Source organism: Symphodus melops, assembly GCF_947650265.1.
Source record: "Symphodus melops genome assembly, chromosome: 3".
Lineage (NCBI taxonomy): Eukaryota > Metazoa > Chordata > Actinopteri > Labriformes > Labridae > Symphodus > Symphodus melops.
Genome location: NC_136693.1, coordinates 19,958,512 through 19,976,473, shown reverse-complemented (window position 1 = coordinate 19,976,473; position 17,962 = coordinate 19,958,512). Strand labels below are relative to the sequence as shown.

The window sequence follows — 17,962 nt, the reverse complement described above, 5'->3', positions numbered from 1 at the left end:
TTAACAGTGTTAATATTTCATCGTCCTGAGCCGGAGGGGCATAAGATAGATGCATTATTGATGGTAAGCAACGCATGGATTTTGAATGGACACAGAAAGTGAAGTGGAAGAAGTTTTTTTCATCACCTTCACTTTATGATTGGGGCGGCAATGGCTCAGTTGGTAGGTTGAGGGTTTGATCTCCAACTGAGCAACATGTCCGATGCGTCCTTGGGCAAGACACTTAACCCAGCATTGCTCCCGCTGCATCGGTGGCGGTGTATGAATGGATTAGTTACGTCTAATGGATGTTACTACATAGCAACCACTGCAATCAGTGTGTAACTGGGTGGGTGTGATGTGAGGTGTAAAAGTGCTTTGATTAGTTAGAAGACTAAAAAAGAAATCCATATAAACTCAAATCCATTTATCATTTAGCATCTATATAATCTTTTTAATCCTCGCACTGCCCTCGGGGGTCATTTAGACCCGGGGACACGAGGCACCCCTGGCACTGCCCTCGGGGGTCATTTAGACCCGGGGACACGAGGCACCCCTGGCACTGCCCTCGGGGGTCATTTAGACCCGGGGACACGAGGCACCCCTGGCACTGCCCGCGGGGGTCATTTAGACCCGGGGACACGAGGCACCCCTGGCACTGCCCTCGGGGGTCATTTAGACCCGGGTGGCTATGTTGTGGAATTTACCCCCAGGCACTGCCCGCGGGGGTCATTTAGACCCAGGGACACGAGGCACCCCTGGCACTGCCCTCGGGGGTCATTTAGACCCGGGTGGCTATGTTGTGGAATTTACCCCCTGGCACTCACCTCGGGGGTCATTTAGACCCGGGGACACGAGGCACCCCTGGCACTCCTCGGGGGTCATTTAGACCCGGGGACACGAGGCACCCCTGGCACTGCCCTCGGGGGGTCATTTAGACCCGGGTGGCTATGTTGTCCCCCCTGAACTGCTACCTTATCGTGGTGGGGGAGTTTGAGCACTCGAATGACCCTAGGAGCTATGTTGTCGGGGGCTTTGAGCCCCCAACAACATAGCTCAACATAGCTCCTAGGGTCATTCACCCAAGGCAAACAGGTCCTAGGCGACGAGTCAGACTAAATGCAGTTCATAAAACCCCTATGAAGAAAAACATAAATAGGACCGTGACGTCGCCCGGCATGGCGGAGCCGGGGCCCCACCCTGGAGCCAGGCCTGGGGTTGGGGCCCGCAGGAGAGCGCCTGGTGGCCGGGACTTTGCCCGTGGGGCCCGGCCGGGTTCAGCCCGAAAGGACGACGCGGGCCCGTCCTCCTGTGGACCCACCATCCACAGAGGAAGCCGTAGGGGTCGGGTGCAGTGTGGATCCTCACTGGGGGGGAAGGAGCCTGAGCTTGTGAAGGAGGTTGAGAGGTACCGGCTAGATATAGTCGGGCTCACCTCCACGCACTGCTTGGGCTCTGGAACCCAGCTCCTTGAGAGGGGCTGGACTCTCTACTTCTCTGGATTTGCCCGCGGTGAGAGGCGGCGGGCTGGTGTGGGCTTGCTCATAGCCCCACAGCTCAGCCGCCAGGTGTTGGAGTTCACCCCGGTGAACGCGAGGGTCGTGTCCCTACGCCTTCGGGTAGGGGACAGGTCTCTAACAGTCGTTTCGGCCTACGGCCCGAACGGCAGTGTGGAGTACCCGGCCTTCTTGGAGTCCCTGGGAGGGGTGCTGGACAGTGCTCCGACTGGGGACTCCATTGTTCTACTGGGGGACTTCAATGCTCACGTGGGCAGCGACAGTGAGATCTGGAGTGGGGTGATTGGGAGGAACGGCCTCCCTGATCTGAACCAGAGTGGTGTTCTGTTATTGGACTTCTGTGCTAGTCACAGTTTGTCCATAACAAACACCATGTTCGAGCACAGGGATGTTCATAAGTGCACGTGGCACCAGGACTCCCTAGGGCGGAGGTCGATGATAGACTTTGTGGTTGTGTCATCTGACCTCCGGCCGTGTGTCTCGGACACTCGGGTGAAGAGAGGGGCTGGGCTGTCAACTGATCACCACCTGGTGGTGAGTTGGATGCGCTGGCAGGGGAGGAAGCCGGTCAGACTCGGCAGACCCAAACGTGTAGTGAGGGTCTGCTGGGAACGTCTGGCTGAACCCTCTGTTAGCGAGGTCTTCAACTCCCACCTCCGGACGAGCTTTTCACAGATCCTGGGGGAGGCTGGGTGCATTGAGTCCGAGTGGACCATGTTCTCCACCTCCATTGTCAAAGCAGCTGCTCTGAGCTGTGGTCGCAGGGTCTCTGGTGCCTGTCGTGGCGGCAATCCCCGAACCCGGTGGTGGACACCGGAAGTAAGGGAGGCCGTCAAGCTGAAGAAGGAGTCCTATCGGGCGTTGCTAGCGCATAGGACTCCTGAGGCAGCTGACGGGTACCGGCAGGCCAGGCGTTCTGCAGCCCGGGCGGTCGTGGAGGCAAAAACTCGGGCCTGGGAGGAGTTCGGGGAGGCCATGGAGGAGGACTTTCGGTCGGCCTCGAGGAAATTCTGGCAAACCATCCGTCGCCTCAGGAGGGGGAAGCAGTGCTTCACCAACACTGTTTACAGTGGAGGTGGGGAGCTGCTGACCTCAACTGGGGATGTAGTCGGACGGTGGAAGGAATACTTCGAGGATCTCCTCAATCCCACCTTTACGTCTTCCACTGAGGAAGCAGAGGCTGAGTGCTCAGAGGTGGATTCGTCCACCACCCAAGCCGAAGTCACCGAGGTAGTTGGCAAGCTCCTTGGTGGCAAGGCACCAGGGGTGGATGAGATTCGCCCTGAGTATCTGAAGTCTCTGGATTCGCAGGGGCTGTCATGGTTGACACGCCTCTGTAATATCGCGTGGAGGTCGGGGACAGTGCCTCTGGACTGGCAGACCGGGGTGGTGGTCCCTCTTTTCAAGAAGGGGGACCGGAGGGTGTGTTCCAACTACCGGGGAATCACACTCCTTAGCCTCCCTGGGAAAGTCTATTCCAGGGTACTGGAGAGGAGGTTCTGGCTGTTAGTCGAACCTCGGATTCAAGAGGAACAATGCGGTTTTCGTCCTGGCCGAGGAACACTGGACCAGCTCTACACTCTCCAGCGGGTGCTTGAGGGTTCATGGGAGTTTGCCCAACCAGTCCACATGTGCTTTGTGGATTTGGAGAAGGCATTCGACCATGTCCCTCGCGGCGCCCTCTGGGGGGTGCTCCGTGAGTATGGGGTTCGGGGCCCTTTGCTAAGGGCGGTCCGGTCCTTGTACGACCGGAGCAGGAGTATGGTTCGCATTGCCGGTATTAAGTCGGACCTGTTCCCGGTGCGCGTTGGCCTCCGGCAGGGCTGCCCTTTGTCACCGGTTCTGTTCATTACTTTTATGGACAGAATTTCTAGGCGCAGTCAGGGGCCGGAGGGGGTCCGGTTCGGGGACCACAGGATCTCGTCTCTGCTTTTTGCAGATGATGTGGTCTTGTTGGCTCCATCGAACCCGGACCTTCAGTGCGCACTGGGGCGGTTTGCTACCGAGTGTGAGGCGGCTGGGATGAGGATCAGCACCTCTAAATCTGAGGCCATGGTTCTCGACCGGAAAAAGGTGGTTTGCCCCCTTCGGGTCGGTGGGGAGTCCTTGCCCCAGGTGGAGGAGTTTAAGTATCTCTGGGTCTTGTTCACGAGTGGGGGGAAGATGGAGTGTGAGATCGACAGACGGATCGGTGCGGCGTCTGCAGTCATGCGGTCGCTGTATCGGTCCGTCGTGGTGAAGAAGGAGCTAAGCCGAAAGGCGAAGCTCTCGATTTACCGGTCGATCTTCGTTCCTACCCTCACCTATGGTCATGAGCTTTGGGTCATGACCGAAAGAACGAGATCTCGGATACAAGCGGCCGATATGGGCTTCCTCCGTAGGGTGGCTGGGCGCACCCTTAGAGATAGGGTGAGGAGCTCGGTCACCAGGGAGGAGCTCGGAGTAGAGCCGTTACTCCTCCACATCGAGAGGAGTCAGTTGAGGTGGTTCGGGCATCTGGTCCGGATGCCTCCCTAGGGAGGTATTCCGGGCATGTCCCTCCGGGAGGAGGCCTCGGGGTAGACCCAGGACACGCTGGAGAGACTATGTCTCTCAGCTGGCTTGGGAACGCCTTGGGGTCCCACCGGAAGAGCTGGAGGAGGTGTCTGGGGTGAGGGAAATCTGGGTGTCTCTGCTTAGACTGCTGCCCCCGCGACCCGGCCCCGGATAAGCGGTAGAAAATGGATGGATGGATGGATGGCTATGTTGTGGAATTTACCCCCTGGCACTGCCCTCGGGGGGGTCATTTAGACCCGGGGACACGAGGCACCCCTGACACTGCCCTCGGGGGGGTCATTTAGACCCGGGGACACGAGGCACCCCTGACACTGCCCTCGGGGGGGTAATTTAGACCCGGGGACATGAGGCACCTCGGGGGGGTCATTTAGACCCGGGGACACGAGGTACCCCTGACACTGCCCTCGGGGGGGGGGTAATTTAGACCCGGGGACACGAGGCACCCCTGACACTGCCCTCGGGGGGGTAATTTAGACCCGGGGACATGAGGCACCTCGGGGGGGTCATTTAGACCCGGGGACACGAGGCACCCCTGACACTGCCCTCGGGGGGTAATTTAGACCCGGGTGGCTATGTTGTGGAATTTCTTTTATTAACACAAACCATCCTACAACTGAAAACCAAACTGAAATAATAATAGCGCATAGTGTTCCCATGTCCTTTATATTTCTAAATGTCTGTGGTTTGTGTTTTAAAAAGGAAACATCATGTGCGCCTGTGCAGATAAGATGCACTAATCAGAAACTGGGATAGTATATAGTATAGATCATGTATACAGGTATATAAATAACTAGGTTTATCTGTGAGCATGTAAACGTCATATCCCGAATATGATCAAAACCGGGATACGGCTCATAATCCAGTCCCTCCAGGATTTCGCAGACTTTTTGGGGGATTGTTGCGGCCTAAAATGCCTTAATTTCGAGGCAGCTTTTCCAAAAATTGCAATGAATGTTGCAATGTTTTTAGCAGTTTTTTGTAATTAAATTGCGGCAGGAAGCAAAAATGGCAAAATAGTTGTGATTCTTTTTTCATGTCATTTATTGTATTGCACACACTTCGATGTGATTAAGTAATACTTTAACCTGAGCAGAGCGATTTACTTTGTGAAACATATTCCTATGCCTCACTCAGTGACTTACCTGTTTATATGAGTGCATATAAACAGGGAAGTGAGTTTGGTTTGTGGTCACTAAACTTTGGTGACATATAGCTCGCTGTCTTCGTGGAGGACTACTCTGATTGGTGAAAGTTGTGGGGGAAAGTATTTTGATTGTTCAAATTTGCAGAAAAGTTGTGGTGATTGGATAAAATTGCAAAGTCGCCCAGAAATTGCGGGGATTGGTTGAATTTGCGTGAATTGTTGCGATCGCAACATCGCGACTTCCTGGAGGGACTGATAATCGGGATACTCAAGTCCATGTAAACGCACTCAGGGCCTGATTTACTAAGATTTCAATTAAAGAGTACTAAATTGCGTGTTCACTGCAAACGTTTGCACGTTTGGTTTGTGGGCATGTAGTGGGTGATTTACTAAGATTATTTGCATGAATGACATCAGGTGCAAACCTTGTGGAGGCGGTAGTATTTCAGTCAGGCTTTAGCGTGTTCTACTGGTTTACGTCATGTAGAGTTTGGACAGAAAGCGGGACGACTGCAAGCGCAATAAAGGCATTAGTGGGAGAGAAAAATGAGTATTCAGTATTCCAGTATTTTCAATTGAATGAATTGTCATACATTGTGCAGGAGGTGTGAGTCCTCTGTGGCACTGGTGCTCAGTGTGTGTGCCACTCGTGAGATTTCTGTCAAGAGACATGCGCGCTCGGGAGAAGCACTCCGGAGCGCACCGGAGACACAACCCGAGAGAAAAAGAAATTCCAGTTTAAAATGTAATGTTGGCGAGAAGAGGGAAATAGGAAGACATAAGTGTCAATGTTGAAATTCTTTAGAATGCAGACGCTGTGAATGTTCAGTTAAAGTTTAATCATGGTGTTTCTTTTAAACTATTATTGAAACAAGTAAAAAAAAACAAAAACGCCTCATGTTGCATATTCATTAAGGCAAACATACTATTTGGACAATACGAGTTGTTTTGCTCATATGAAAGATGCAATACTCACTGCACGCTGTTAGTAGAACACATTTTTTGCTGGTGGTATCAACTTTGCGCACGTTAAAATAAAATAGATGTTTTAGTGTTTTCTTCCTTATACCCAATCAGATAGCACCTACACTTTTGGAGTATTGTCCAAAACCAAGAGACCTCTATTGTGCAAAAAAAAAAAAAGAAGCGTTAGCATTTAGCCTAAAGCACCTTGAGCCCACTACAGCTCTAAACTTTGCTTGGATTTTGAAGTGTTTCATCGTCTTGTACGACTGTCTGGATGTATAGAAATAGTTACAAAGGTTTCATGATTTTGTTGTTATTATGACTTAATGAAAAAACAATGGACAGGATACAGATCATCCAGAAAGACTTAAGGCCAAAATGCAAAGTAAAATATAACTGTTCACCTTAGGACCCTTTGGCAACATTACTAATAGTTAGCTCAGATTACAGTTACCTTAAATTGAATGCCTATCCTATAGCCCTATAGGCTAATACTTTTGTAAAAAATGCTTAGTAAAATGCTAATAGAGCTCTTGTCATAGAATAGCTAAAGTAACGTGGATGTTATTATTGTTTCAAAGCTAAAATGGCCTAATGCAGTCATACAGAGCAAACCTTAGAGCAAAGTTTCATTAAAGTTTTAAGAGACACTCTTTTTCTTTTTTTTTTTTTACATTTACCTGTCGAGAGCTTTTAACCTGGATATGTCTGTCAGCATCAGACCGAGCACAGGAGGTTTTCAGCTTTTCCTGTTGCATAAGTAGCACAAAAAATAAACTTGTTCAGGTTTGCTGATACATTTTTCATAAAACATAGAGTGAATTTTAGAAAGTTGTTGACAAAGCTCTTGAATGTCTTTCCCATATTTCCATCAAATTCAGTCAGCTACACAGAGACATGCACATTCAGTCATGTAATCATCTGCCTGTGTGCAGAGCTCTCTGTCGAGGGTGGATTCCCATACAGAGTGTAATGAAATAACAATAACCCATCTTTATGGCACTGATTCACCGGCATTGAGTATCAACAAAGATGAACTGCTGTGCACATTGTTTTACTCAAGACTGTTTCAATGGTTTGTTTCATTGTTGGTTGTATCCCTGCCACTTCCTTTATAATTGTGTTGCTTGAAATAGCTGGTTTTGAAAAAAAGTCTCTAAAATGTCTATTTTTTCTGATACACATTTGTAAATATTAAAGTCTATGTCCTCTAAAAAAGGCGATAAAATCACATTTGTACATCTGACTCTTAAATTCTTAAACATCTCATGTGAAAATGTAATTTTCACGTGATGTCATATAATAAATATAATTTCAAAGACGTGAAATGTAAAAGGCACATGTGGTTTGAGCATATACAATGGGCTTCATATGTGAATTATGAGACACTCAGTTTATTCTGTCCCTCCCTCTCACCTCCTTCACTCTTCACTCTCCTCCCACTGTTGAAAGAAAGAGAGAGAAACCAGGAAGGCAGGGGCATTTTCAACTCTGTGCGTGTATGTGGCTGAATGTGTTCATGTCAGAGCGTGTGTGAGGGGATGAGGGAATCACAGGGCCAGAGAGAGAAGGGGATGCAGACCTTTGGAGAAAAGAGAAGAGAGGGGTTTTGCCGACCTGTCAGGGTCTTTCATGTCACATCTCTGCCCTGAGGAAGACCTGACCTCTGTGTGTGTGTGTGTGGAAAATAAGCTGGAAAAACTAAAATGGAATATAACGGAAAACACCACTCTGTGAAACAGCCAGAGCGACAAACCTCCTACTGCTCCTTCATGACAGAAAGAAGACGGACTGAAGAGGAAAATGAATGAAACATTTTCTTTGTGTCTACTTAAGAAAGTCAAGAGTTGAAAGGGAGCTGTTTACGTGGGCCAATCTGACATCGGAAAGAAGATTTATACATGTAATTATACTGTTGAGTGAAAGGCAAAGAGCAGAGAGGAGATAATAGGGGAGGAGGGAGTAAAGGAGGACAGAGCGAAGCGAGGAGAGGAGGAGGAAGAGGAAAAGGAAGACAGGAGGAGAGAGGAGAGGAGTAAACACACTCCAGATGGGACCCCAGCATTAATAAAAATGTAAGTGTAAACAAAGCGTTTGCATGTGATGAGATATCACATGATTCTTCTGTGCAGGTTTACTGATGCTGTAATAGTCCATGATGATGATGATGAAATGTATTACTTCAATGAAAGACTCTTTTGCTATTCTTTTCTACTGTTCTGAATCTCTTTCTACACGTCTTGTCTTTTATTTTCTCCTGCTCTAATTCTCTCCATCTGCTACCTCATTTTGTCTAATTCTGTGTCCATGCTGTGTTTCTCTGCCTCTTGCTGTCTCTCCTCAGGTCATGTTAGATAGTAACAGTGCAACAGCAGAGTGAAAGGCCTGTGTCACGTTGCATTAGCATTACACCCTTGCTGAGGGAAAAATACGCTCACAGTGTGATGAGTGCGCGTGGACGATATGTGCAAAGAGTGCCTGTGTATCTCCTGCGTATCTTCTATGTGAGTGTGAGTGTGTGTCCTAAAAAAAGGGGAGGGAACCATAATGTCCTCTTAACCTCATGGATAAAAACAAGGAGCTATTGTGCCCCACAAGTATTTGGCTAGACTGCAGACGCAAAGAGATAATGGGATGATGATGATGAGTTAAAAAAAAATTAAAATTAAGTATGGAAAAGTAATTTGCACACATTGTTAGCATGATCGATATGGACATGTTGCTCAAACAAAAAGAAGAAAATACATACAGACAGTATGTCTTACTGCTTAACACTTTTTGCAATTGTCTGAATGACCTTCATGAGATAAATCTGATGCCTCAATTACTTAAAGAAGAACAAAAAATAAAGGGAAAAGAATTTGGAAAGTTTGCTGACTTGGTGTCTTGCCGGGAATTAGATGAGAAAATTGGCGCAACTGTAAAACCTGTTGGAGTGGAAACAATGAAACAGTCAGCCTGTCTCCATCTAAATGTAATATAATCTGCGTATACCAGAACCTCTAAAACCCAAGTGTTATACCTGTGTCGCTCAGAAGTTTTATACTACAGCCCATTCAATGTCTTTTTAGAAGAGTACTATACATACTAGTAGAAGAACAGTACAGTATAATAAAATAACTAAGAGCTTCTACTGTAGCGATGAACATTGTACACCTCCTGTTAGCTTTACTTGGTTGTTAACATTTTGGAAACTTCATTAGCTTTTGGTGCTTTGTGTTTCAAAACAATACAACTACCATGATGCCGAGGACTTTTATTTTTGTTGCTGTGCTATTACAGTTAGAAAGGACGAAGATATCATTTTAATTTACTATGTAATGACAACCATATAAGACATTTAAACTGGACAGAAGAAGTTCAAGCTTGGTGTACCTACTCAACTAGCTAGTTCTAACTAGTTCTGTCTATCCGGTTTTTCATTCAGTGCAAAAGCGGAAATGCATCAATCACAATTCGCTGTTTTGCTTGGAGTTACAGTTCTTCCTATTTATGGGCCATTACCAGTGGATAGGTTACCACAGAAAAAAACTGTGTATCACTCTGAAAACACTTTATGTTTGAGCATGCAGAGCTAAGCTAAGCTAACCTGACAAACCTACTGTTCAGTTTAAACAGACAGACAGACAGACAGACAGATAGATAGATAGATAGATAGATCCCAGTGCAGACGGCTCCTGTTTTCCAGACAGTTAGATGGTGTGATCATTGTAATGAGTTGGCTGCAGGCCACGTGTCTCATGCTAGTGTCCTGACACAACTGTGATGTTGAGTAAATTATGGCAGGTTTTTTCCAGTACGTTTACCGCCTTTGACATTGATCTCTGTTTTATTCTTAGCTTGAGTTGTCTTTATCAATGTACTCATCTCATTAGACAAAACTATCAGAGCAGTGTTAAGTTAATATACTTAACTGTGACTTATCTGTAGGACATGATGATCTTGTTTTTTGCTGTTACCAACAGGAAACTAAATTGTTGAGAAAAGAAACCCCCACCAAAAATTAGAGAGGGTGGGGGAGGGGTTTGGCCATCCCGTCCCCCAGGATTTACGCACACTATCACAAATAGCTCTTGACAGTCAGTGGATTTAGAAATGCTTGGAGGTTGTGTTGCGTTTGGTTGTGTTATGTTGCACAGAAGCATCGTATAATACAACTCGTTTGTTATGTTTCCTTTTGCCCTCTCTTATCACAGTAGATGCATCGCTTTTATGACTTTTGTTAGTTTTAAAACATAATTACCTGTGGTGCGTTATTATGCAAAAGGCATGTGAGGAGGATAAGAGCAAACTGTGTTGGGCAAAAGTATTTGTAATTTTTTGATGAACCATAAAGGTCATAGCACCGCGTCTTCTGTTACGTTTTTATCGCAGAAAAAATCCTTAAAAATTCTGCCAGTTAGATCTTCTCTGAGAGCATCATCCATCATCCAGGTGTTCAAGTTCACACTTTCAACTTTTAAGCCGTGTCGTCACTTCTTCATTGCTAAAAGTGTCCTACACCATGCAGATGGCTTTCTTCTTTATCCTACAGCACAGTTTTAGCCCAAAGGCTCAGAGATTTTCAATTTTTAAAGCTTTTGTTTTCAATGTTTTCATCATTTCATTGTTTTCATTGTTTCCAGTTGTTTGTTGTAAAGCCAGGCCTGCCCTCATGAAGTAATTACGCTTCGGAAAGCTCATAAACAGCCAGTGAGAGAACACATCCACATGTAATAAGAGGTGTTTAAAGTTGTCAGCTGGGGAAATCACAAGAAATTCATCAAATAAAAAAACGTATGAAAAGAGAAAATCAGTCCCCTGATAACTCTGCTCCATTCTGTGTCTGCTGATTTTAAAGTTTGGAGGACATTACAAAATATAACTGAGGATTGTCAGTAATACATTTATCGCCAAGGGGATCCAGCAATTGTCAGTGTAATCAGTGTGTTACGCTTCCAGCAGAGATCACAGATCTGTAATGTCTCTCTTGAATACTGATATTAATCAAGTCTGTCATGTGAGTAAAGAGAATGGGCTCAGGTTACTTGCAGGATTTGAGTGTCTATCAGCTCAATAAGAGATGATAATATAAACTCTGACTGTTTTTTACTTTTAGCATTAACCACACTGGGGGTTGGAGGAGGAGGCTGGTAGGGGGTCAATAGCTGGACTTGCTGATGCAGATAGCTTTATTCCTGGAGCAGTATAACTCAGGCAGTCCAAACACATTATCACATGAACACAGCATTACCTATATAGTATGTAATAATAAACTTGTAAAGCCTCAGTGCTCTAAATCACCTGGAGGGAGATTTATGAGGAAATTAAAAAAAAATGTGATGAATGCATTGACCACCAGGGAACGTAGGGGTCCACTGTCTCAAGCACTATTACTTTGGGGGGGTCGCAGGCTGAAAGGTTTGGGAACCTTTGATCTCGAGCAGGGATGGACAACATGTTACAGCAAGGGCCACATTCATTTAATTCTCGCTGCCAGAGGGCCAAATTGTAAGATTTGTCAAACAATTACAGTCAAATTTACCCCAACATATGTCTGTGATTAAATAGTAACATGGACATATTTCTGTTTTTCATGATTTAACGTCAGATTTTGTCCTGTTTTCTTCACGTTTCCAACTGATATGCAAAAATGGACTGAGGGCCACGTTGAGGGTTGACAAAGTAGCCATCTTCTGGCCTAGAACATGAGTTGTATTTGTTGCTTTACTGAGGTGAATTGAATCTATGCAAATGGACTTCTAAGGAAAAGGAAGTATGCGTTGTCTTAACTTCTACCCCATTTCACCTTTTTTCTTTATTCAATTTCATAGTAAGAAATGTTGTTGGAGGAATAATTAAGGCACTGATGTTATTTTCACTTAAAGACACAAGCACACCATTGAGCCAAACTTCTCCATAGCTTGATGAATTTGTTAGGATGGAACAAGAAACACTCTGGGAAGAAATTTCACAAGATACTGTATAAATATGAACAATACGTTTCATAAGGCAGCTCTTAAGATTACAAGATCAGGCAGGAAAAGAAACAGATGAGACTCTTGGCTTTCCGTGCTCGTCTTGTTATACTCAAAACCCTTTTCTCTCTGTCTTTCTCTCTCTCTCTCTCTCTCTCTCTCTCTCTCTCTCTCTCTCTCTCTCTCTCTGTCTTTCTCTCTCTCTGTCTCTCTGTCTCTCTCTCTCTCTCTCTCTCTCTCTCTCTCTCTCTCTCAGATTCTCTCGCTTCTTTGCTCTACTGTCAGAAAGTCTGAACCTTTGGGATTACAGAATACTAAATATATGAAGATGTGTACACCAGATCCATCAATAGGCAACACACATCCACTGTAGATATAATCCAGAGTGTGTGTGGGGACTTCCAGCAGACTGGGTGTGAGGCTACATGTCTAGACGCAATACTGTATAGAACTATTTTGCTCTACCCTACATTTAACCTGGCTGTCACACATTAGTGTTGGTAATAAACGGTGTGGTACGTTCATACCTAAAAACAAATCGCATTCAAGTTCCAAGAAAGAAGAGGACAAGATGCCTAAAAGTATCCTCATATTTTAATGATATCTTTAAAAATTGATTCCTCTAAACTGAGTAATGGTTGCAACATACTCTTGATACCAACATTAAGACAAAGCCACTGCAAGCTGGCACAAAATAGACTTACTGAGAATAAAGACGTTTAAAAAAAGGACAGTGTTTATGTCCACCAGCAAGGTCAGAATCATTTAAATGAGACTGAATCGATTTACATCCTAGTTGACTCATGGCATTTTGTTGCCACCTAGTGGTTGACTTAGAATCTACAGAGTCAAAATCATGATGATTTTTCCCTTTACTTGATATATTTCTACAGACTGAACATACAATTGGTTATACTCTGGAACTGCAGGTGCTCTTCTTTTATGTGTAACTGTTTGGACTACTTTACCCTCAACCCATCATGATGAAAAAGACACAATCTCTTTGTGTTTTCTTCAGCTCCATTTGAAAGGAACTTTACAGCTCCTTTAATTATCAACTTCTTTTTTGTTTCCTCTATTTTGTAAACTATCCTAAAGTTTTCACTTTGAGAAGTTTTATTCTCCAAATAAATCTGTGTTTAATTGTTTTGGGTTTTTTCTCTATTACTTTTGCTAAAATATGCTTCATACGGTTGGTTGTGAATACTTGTAGTAGTTGCTATTTCTATGGTCTTGTATTTGGATATTTGTATGTGACTTAGGAAGATTAGTCTTTCTGAGTTACGCCTTTACTTTTAAACCCTGCAGGCTTACATCTCAGGCATGTTTAAAAGTGAGGAGAGATGAGAAGTGATGCATAAACTTTAGAAAGTTCTAAAGCACGCTATAATTCTCCTGTCTGTCTCCATATAAGACATGTGTCAGCTATAAATAAGTATAAACGACTGATAATGTATCTTTTTTACATGAGAGTATTTTATTCACACTTCATACGTGGCCCTGGCTGGGTATTTAATGAGCTGGCTGGTTTCAACCTGTCTGTAAGTCCAGTAAGGAAGTTTAAAAACTTGGGTTACTCTTCAATAAAATCACTAACTTTCCTCTTTTCCCTTGTTTCTTTCCTGCTTTTTTTTTGTTATTATTAATTCTGTCCTCTCTGACCCACCCCTACCCATAAACCCTGTGATCTAGGGGGATTGTGAAGTTTGAGCTCCACTGACATCTATTGGACAGTCAAGGTCAACTCAGAGTGAAATAATGAGCGCTCCAACAACAGGAAGTCCAAATATGGAGGTGGAGGTGGGCTCCAAGGAGATGGCAATGATCAGCAACATACTGGCAGCCTACACCTTTATAGCAGGTATTAGAAATGTTTTTAATACTGACTAAAAAGCAGTATGGGGTATCAGGTCAATGTGCTCGTCAAATCAACTTTTCAATAGCCAACCATAATGTTGGCATCAACGATAAAATGTTAGCAATGGATATCAAAAGATAAGCAGTCAGTGTTTCAATCCCACATTTTGCAGAAGGCCATTAACATGGAAGTATAGAGTTTTTATAAACACATCTATGGAAGCCCTAAGTGGATATACATTGAAATTTAATCTATTTCCCAATAATAAGGTGTTTTGAGAGATATCAAGATGTCAACACTGGTGTCCTTCTGAAAATGAGTTCATTTCCCAAGATTTAGAAAATACAGCTGAAATCAACAACAGTATCACACTCTAATGTATGAAAAACTTGTTTCATTTTGCTTTCCACCTAATCTTTAGATCAGCCTGAGAGGACAGCTCTGGTATTTCTAGGCGGAGTCAGCATTGGCCTTCTCGTGACACTCTGCGCCATCGTCTTCCAGATACACTGCCGAGCAGACTGTCACTATGGCAACAGTAAACATGCTCATCGTCGCCATAGACACAGACATCATCACCGTCGCCATCACAATTGTCCCCACCATCAGCCTATTGACAGTAACCCTGATAGCATGGCTGTGGTGACCTCTGGTGGGGCGGGGCCTGCAGGGGACAGCGAATCAGAGGACTGGGATGAAACCTCCGACCTGTCGGCACGGAGACGCAGACGCTTTGAGAGAGCTCTGTTGCACGCCACCATGTTTACATCAGCTGAGGGTATCTCTTACAGACACACACAGTTAGGCCTTTATCATTATTAACACCTATGGTCCATACTCCAAGTAATCCACACAATACAAACATTAAAACATGAATAATGAAATGCACAACATGGGCTGAAAACATGTAACAACATGGAAGCAGGAGTGTTTTTTCTCCTCACACACAGGAATAGTCTACAAACTACAATATAAGACAAAAATGTAATATTGGCATTTGAAGTCTTTGTTAGAAAATGTTTATTTGAGAATAAGGAGCAAAGCGACGAAAAAATGTGCGTCTGAATGAATTCTCATAAAAGTCAGAGGCATTACCATGTATAATTTTAGTTTTCATATTTTTGTGATGCCTGATAACATGTCAGTACACATTTATACTCCGTCCTTCACAGACTGTTTATTTCTCTGAGCCCGACAGTCACAAACACACACACACACACACACACACACACACACACACACACACACACACACACACACAAACACATACAAACACATACAAACACATACACACCTCACACTGTCATGCAAGAAAGTTATCTCCATAGTGATGTCAAGTTTAATGGTTATATGAACAGACACTGTATAAGTGTAATTTAACCCTCTTTGTGTGCGTGTGTGCAATTCTGTTTATTTTACAGAGTTGGACAGGGCCCAGCGGCTAGAAGAGCGCGAACGGATCCTCAGAGAAATCTGGATGAACGGCCAACCAGACATAAGTACAGTCACTCAAAGCCTCAACAGATATTACTAACAAACTGACAAACAGGGAGAACGTTAGGAGGACATGAAGATGAATGGAAAGTGAATAAAGAGGTGAACAAATAAGACAACTAGCAGATGAAATTAACAACAAAAAAAAACAATTCAGGAGTGCCAAAAACAGATCCAGGACTGCACTGACTGAAGTGGTTCCCATCAGTCTGAACAACAGAACAAATGTGAGTCGTCAAGGCTCGGTCCTCCAGCACAGAAGACACTGAAGAAGAGGAATTGTCTTTTGCCTGGAAAAGACACAACAGACAAAGCACACACTACAGTGGGATTTGCGACCCATGATGTAAAGAAAAAAGTGTGTCTGAAAAACTCTTCGAGGAATTTTATATCTTTTAACAGGTGCTTTTGACAAACATGGAGCTAGTAAAGAGAAATGGGGGTGTGGAAGATATAATGCCGCAGTTCTTCGCAGGTTGATGAACCACTAATGGTAAAAAAAATTGTTTTTGCTTTGGTTTGAAGTGCGGAGGCAATTAGAAGAGAAATCATTAAACATGAACAATGAGAAAATGAAAGTGGGAGAGATATCAGATCAATTCTAAATGGATCATACTGGTGCTATTTCTGCTGTCATTCAGCAACCCAAGATACAGTGAATGCACACTTTAAAAACACGTATGCCTGTGGTTGTGGAGAAAATATGAATGGTACAAACTAACAAATCTTATGGTTGTTGTATAAAGAGAGAAATTTCAGAGGATCATGCTGACTTTGTTTGTTGCCTCATTTGTTAATGTTCTGAAAAAAAGAATAAACCTATTTGTTCTTGTGCATTAATTTAGCAAGGTCTCTTATTAAAAGAATGAATTCTTCTCTGTGTCTTTGGACATGTTTTATTGGATGTATATCTTCGGCTGTGAAGAGTTGTGGAGTTTAAAGATACAGACTGATTGTAGACAATTTGCTATGACAATTGGACATAAGAGCTTAAGTTTGTCAAATCTTTATGAGTGAATTTTAAAAAATCACATTTTATGTATTTTCCAAGTGATATTCCATGTAATAAATAGTCAACTGCATCCGCAACCTTCACCAACTCAAAGTTCACCTGCAGGAAACACAAAACATAATTCGGAAATGTACAGTATTAGGAATCCATAAAATTAATTAAAGGTCACATATTATATTCCTTTTTTAAAAAGTTTTAAAAAAGGGCTTCCCAAAACATGTCTGTGAAATGTCTTGCCAAAAATCTACTCAGATCCTCTATTTGATCATACCTATCACCCCTCTACTTCAGCCCTACAGAGCAGGCTGTTTCTGTGTCTACGTAGCTTTAAATGCAAATGAACTGTGTTCAGCCACGCCCCTCTGAAAGTGCTTGGGCAGCTTGAGCCTTCTCATTCCATGTCTATTTATTTATGGTGAGAGAGCAGAGTCAAAGAGAAGAGAAAATACCTAGCTGTGGGAGTGTCCCTCAGCTGGGGGAGGGATTGTGATATCACAAAGGGACAATCTCCAAATGAGCTGTTTGAGCACACAATTTTCCTAAGTGGAGCAGGCAAAAGACTGAGGGGTTGTGGACAGGCTAGGGACACATATTAGTGTTAAAAATAAATAAATAAACTACTCAGAGAAAGAAGTAAAAAGTGGCCACTTTGACTTTCTGACAGCAGAGGATACCGCATCAGACTGAAAGAGCAGTTTTAAAAAAAGAGAAAAGTCTCCTGTCTCCAAAAATAAACAGAGTGCATCAGACTAAAGAGCTGAAACTAGCCCAAAAACGACAAGGAAATGAAACAGGATATCTCTACTTCTCTTTACCTTTGTGTTTGATTTACATTGAGGAACAGTGATGAAAGCCTTTCAAGTGGAAGTGTTTGAGTTCAGGATTAAGAAAGTCTGGCTTCCCTCTTCTGAGCTCAACATATTGTACCAAAAAAGGCAGAAAATTTCAAGACACCTTGAAAGGAATCAATGTCAGGATATTTAATGGTCATTTAGTCATTTTTTCAAACCGTGATTGCATTCGATAAGTAAGTCTCTAAATTATGAGTCATTGGTTTGAAGACTTTGGTTTTGTAATTTGCATAAAATGTGACCTTTAAACTCTTAGTTACATGATAAAAATTGGGGATCAGTAACCACAATATAAAATGGCAAATTGACATGAAAAATGCTTTTCTAGTCTTCTGACTACTCAAAGTGTGCATTAAACCGCAGGCCACACCTACCCATGCACACCACATTCACACACTGATGGAAGAGGCTGCAATGTAGTGGGTCTGTCAGTATTAATTAATTAATTCGGACACAGCAGAGGGGGCAACTTGGACCAACTCTACCACTGATCCACAGCCAACAGATAGCGCCAAAAGAGAGAGCCATCAGAGAGTGTGATCTTTTCTCAGCAGCATATGATGTCATTGTTCTTTTTACAAACCTTTCACCAGAGGCGCTGCTTGTCAACAGGCATGGCAGGCAAATG

General features: G+C 43.9%; 3 protein-coding genes across 3 annotated transcripts in view; 2 read left to right on the top strand and 1 right to left on the bottom strand.

The window, feature by feature from the left end:
• LOC306821742 (uncharacterized protein) overlaps window positions 1–16,166 on the bottom strand; it is a gene marked incomplete at its 3' end in the record, with an annotated part of 90,361 nt that extends 74,195 nt beyond the window's left edge. The window contains exon 1 of the mRNA XM_079340316.1: window positions 16,150–16,166. The remainder of the gene's footprint in view (window positions 1–16,149) is intronic.
• Window positions 1–17,962, top strand: part of ctsba (cathepsin Ba) — a 52,408-nt gene that overhangs the window by 13,051 nt on the left and 21,395 nt on the right. The gene's annotated exons all lie outside the window — the stretch shown is intronic.
• On the top strand, window positions 7,690–16,151 carry eva1ab (eva-1 homolog A, regulator of programmed cell death b). The gene is made up of 4 exons (XM_079340108.1): window positions 7,690–8,237; window positions 13,812–13,980; window positions 14,399–14,755; window positions 15,399–16,151. The coding sequence occupies exons 2-4, from the start codon at window positions 13,878–13,880 to the stop codon at window positions 15,509–15,511; spliced, it is 573 nt and encodes a 190-aa protein (XP_079196234.1). The 5' UTR covers window positions 7,690–8,237; window positions 13,812–13,877; the 3' UTR covers window positions 15,512–16,151.

Excerpts from the sequence above, each read along its gene's own strand:
- eva1ab (XM_079340108.1), top strand. The coding sequence starts at position 13,878 with ATGAGCGCTCCAACAACAGGAAGTCCAAATATGGAGGTGGAGGTGGGC. Across the intron at positions 13,981-14,398 it reads AGCCTACACCTTTATAGCAG|ATCAGCCTGAGAGGACAGCT; the intron begins GTATTAGAAATG and ends CCTAATCTTTAG. Across the intron at positions 14,756-15,398 it reads CATGTTTACATCAGCTGAGG|AGTTGGACAGGGCCCAGCGG; the intron begins GTATCTCTTACA and ends TTTATTTTACAG.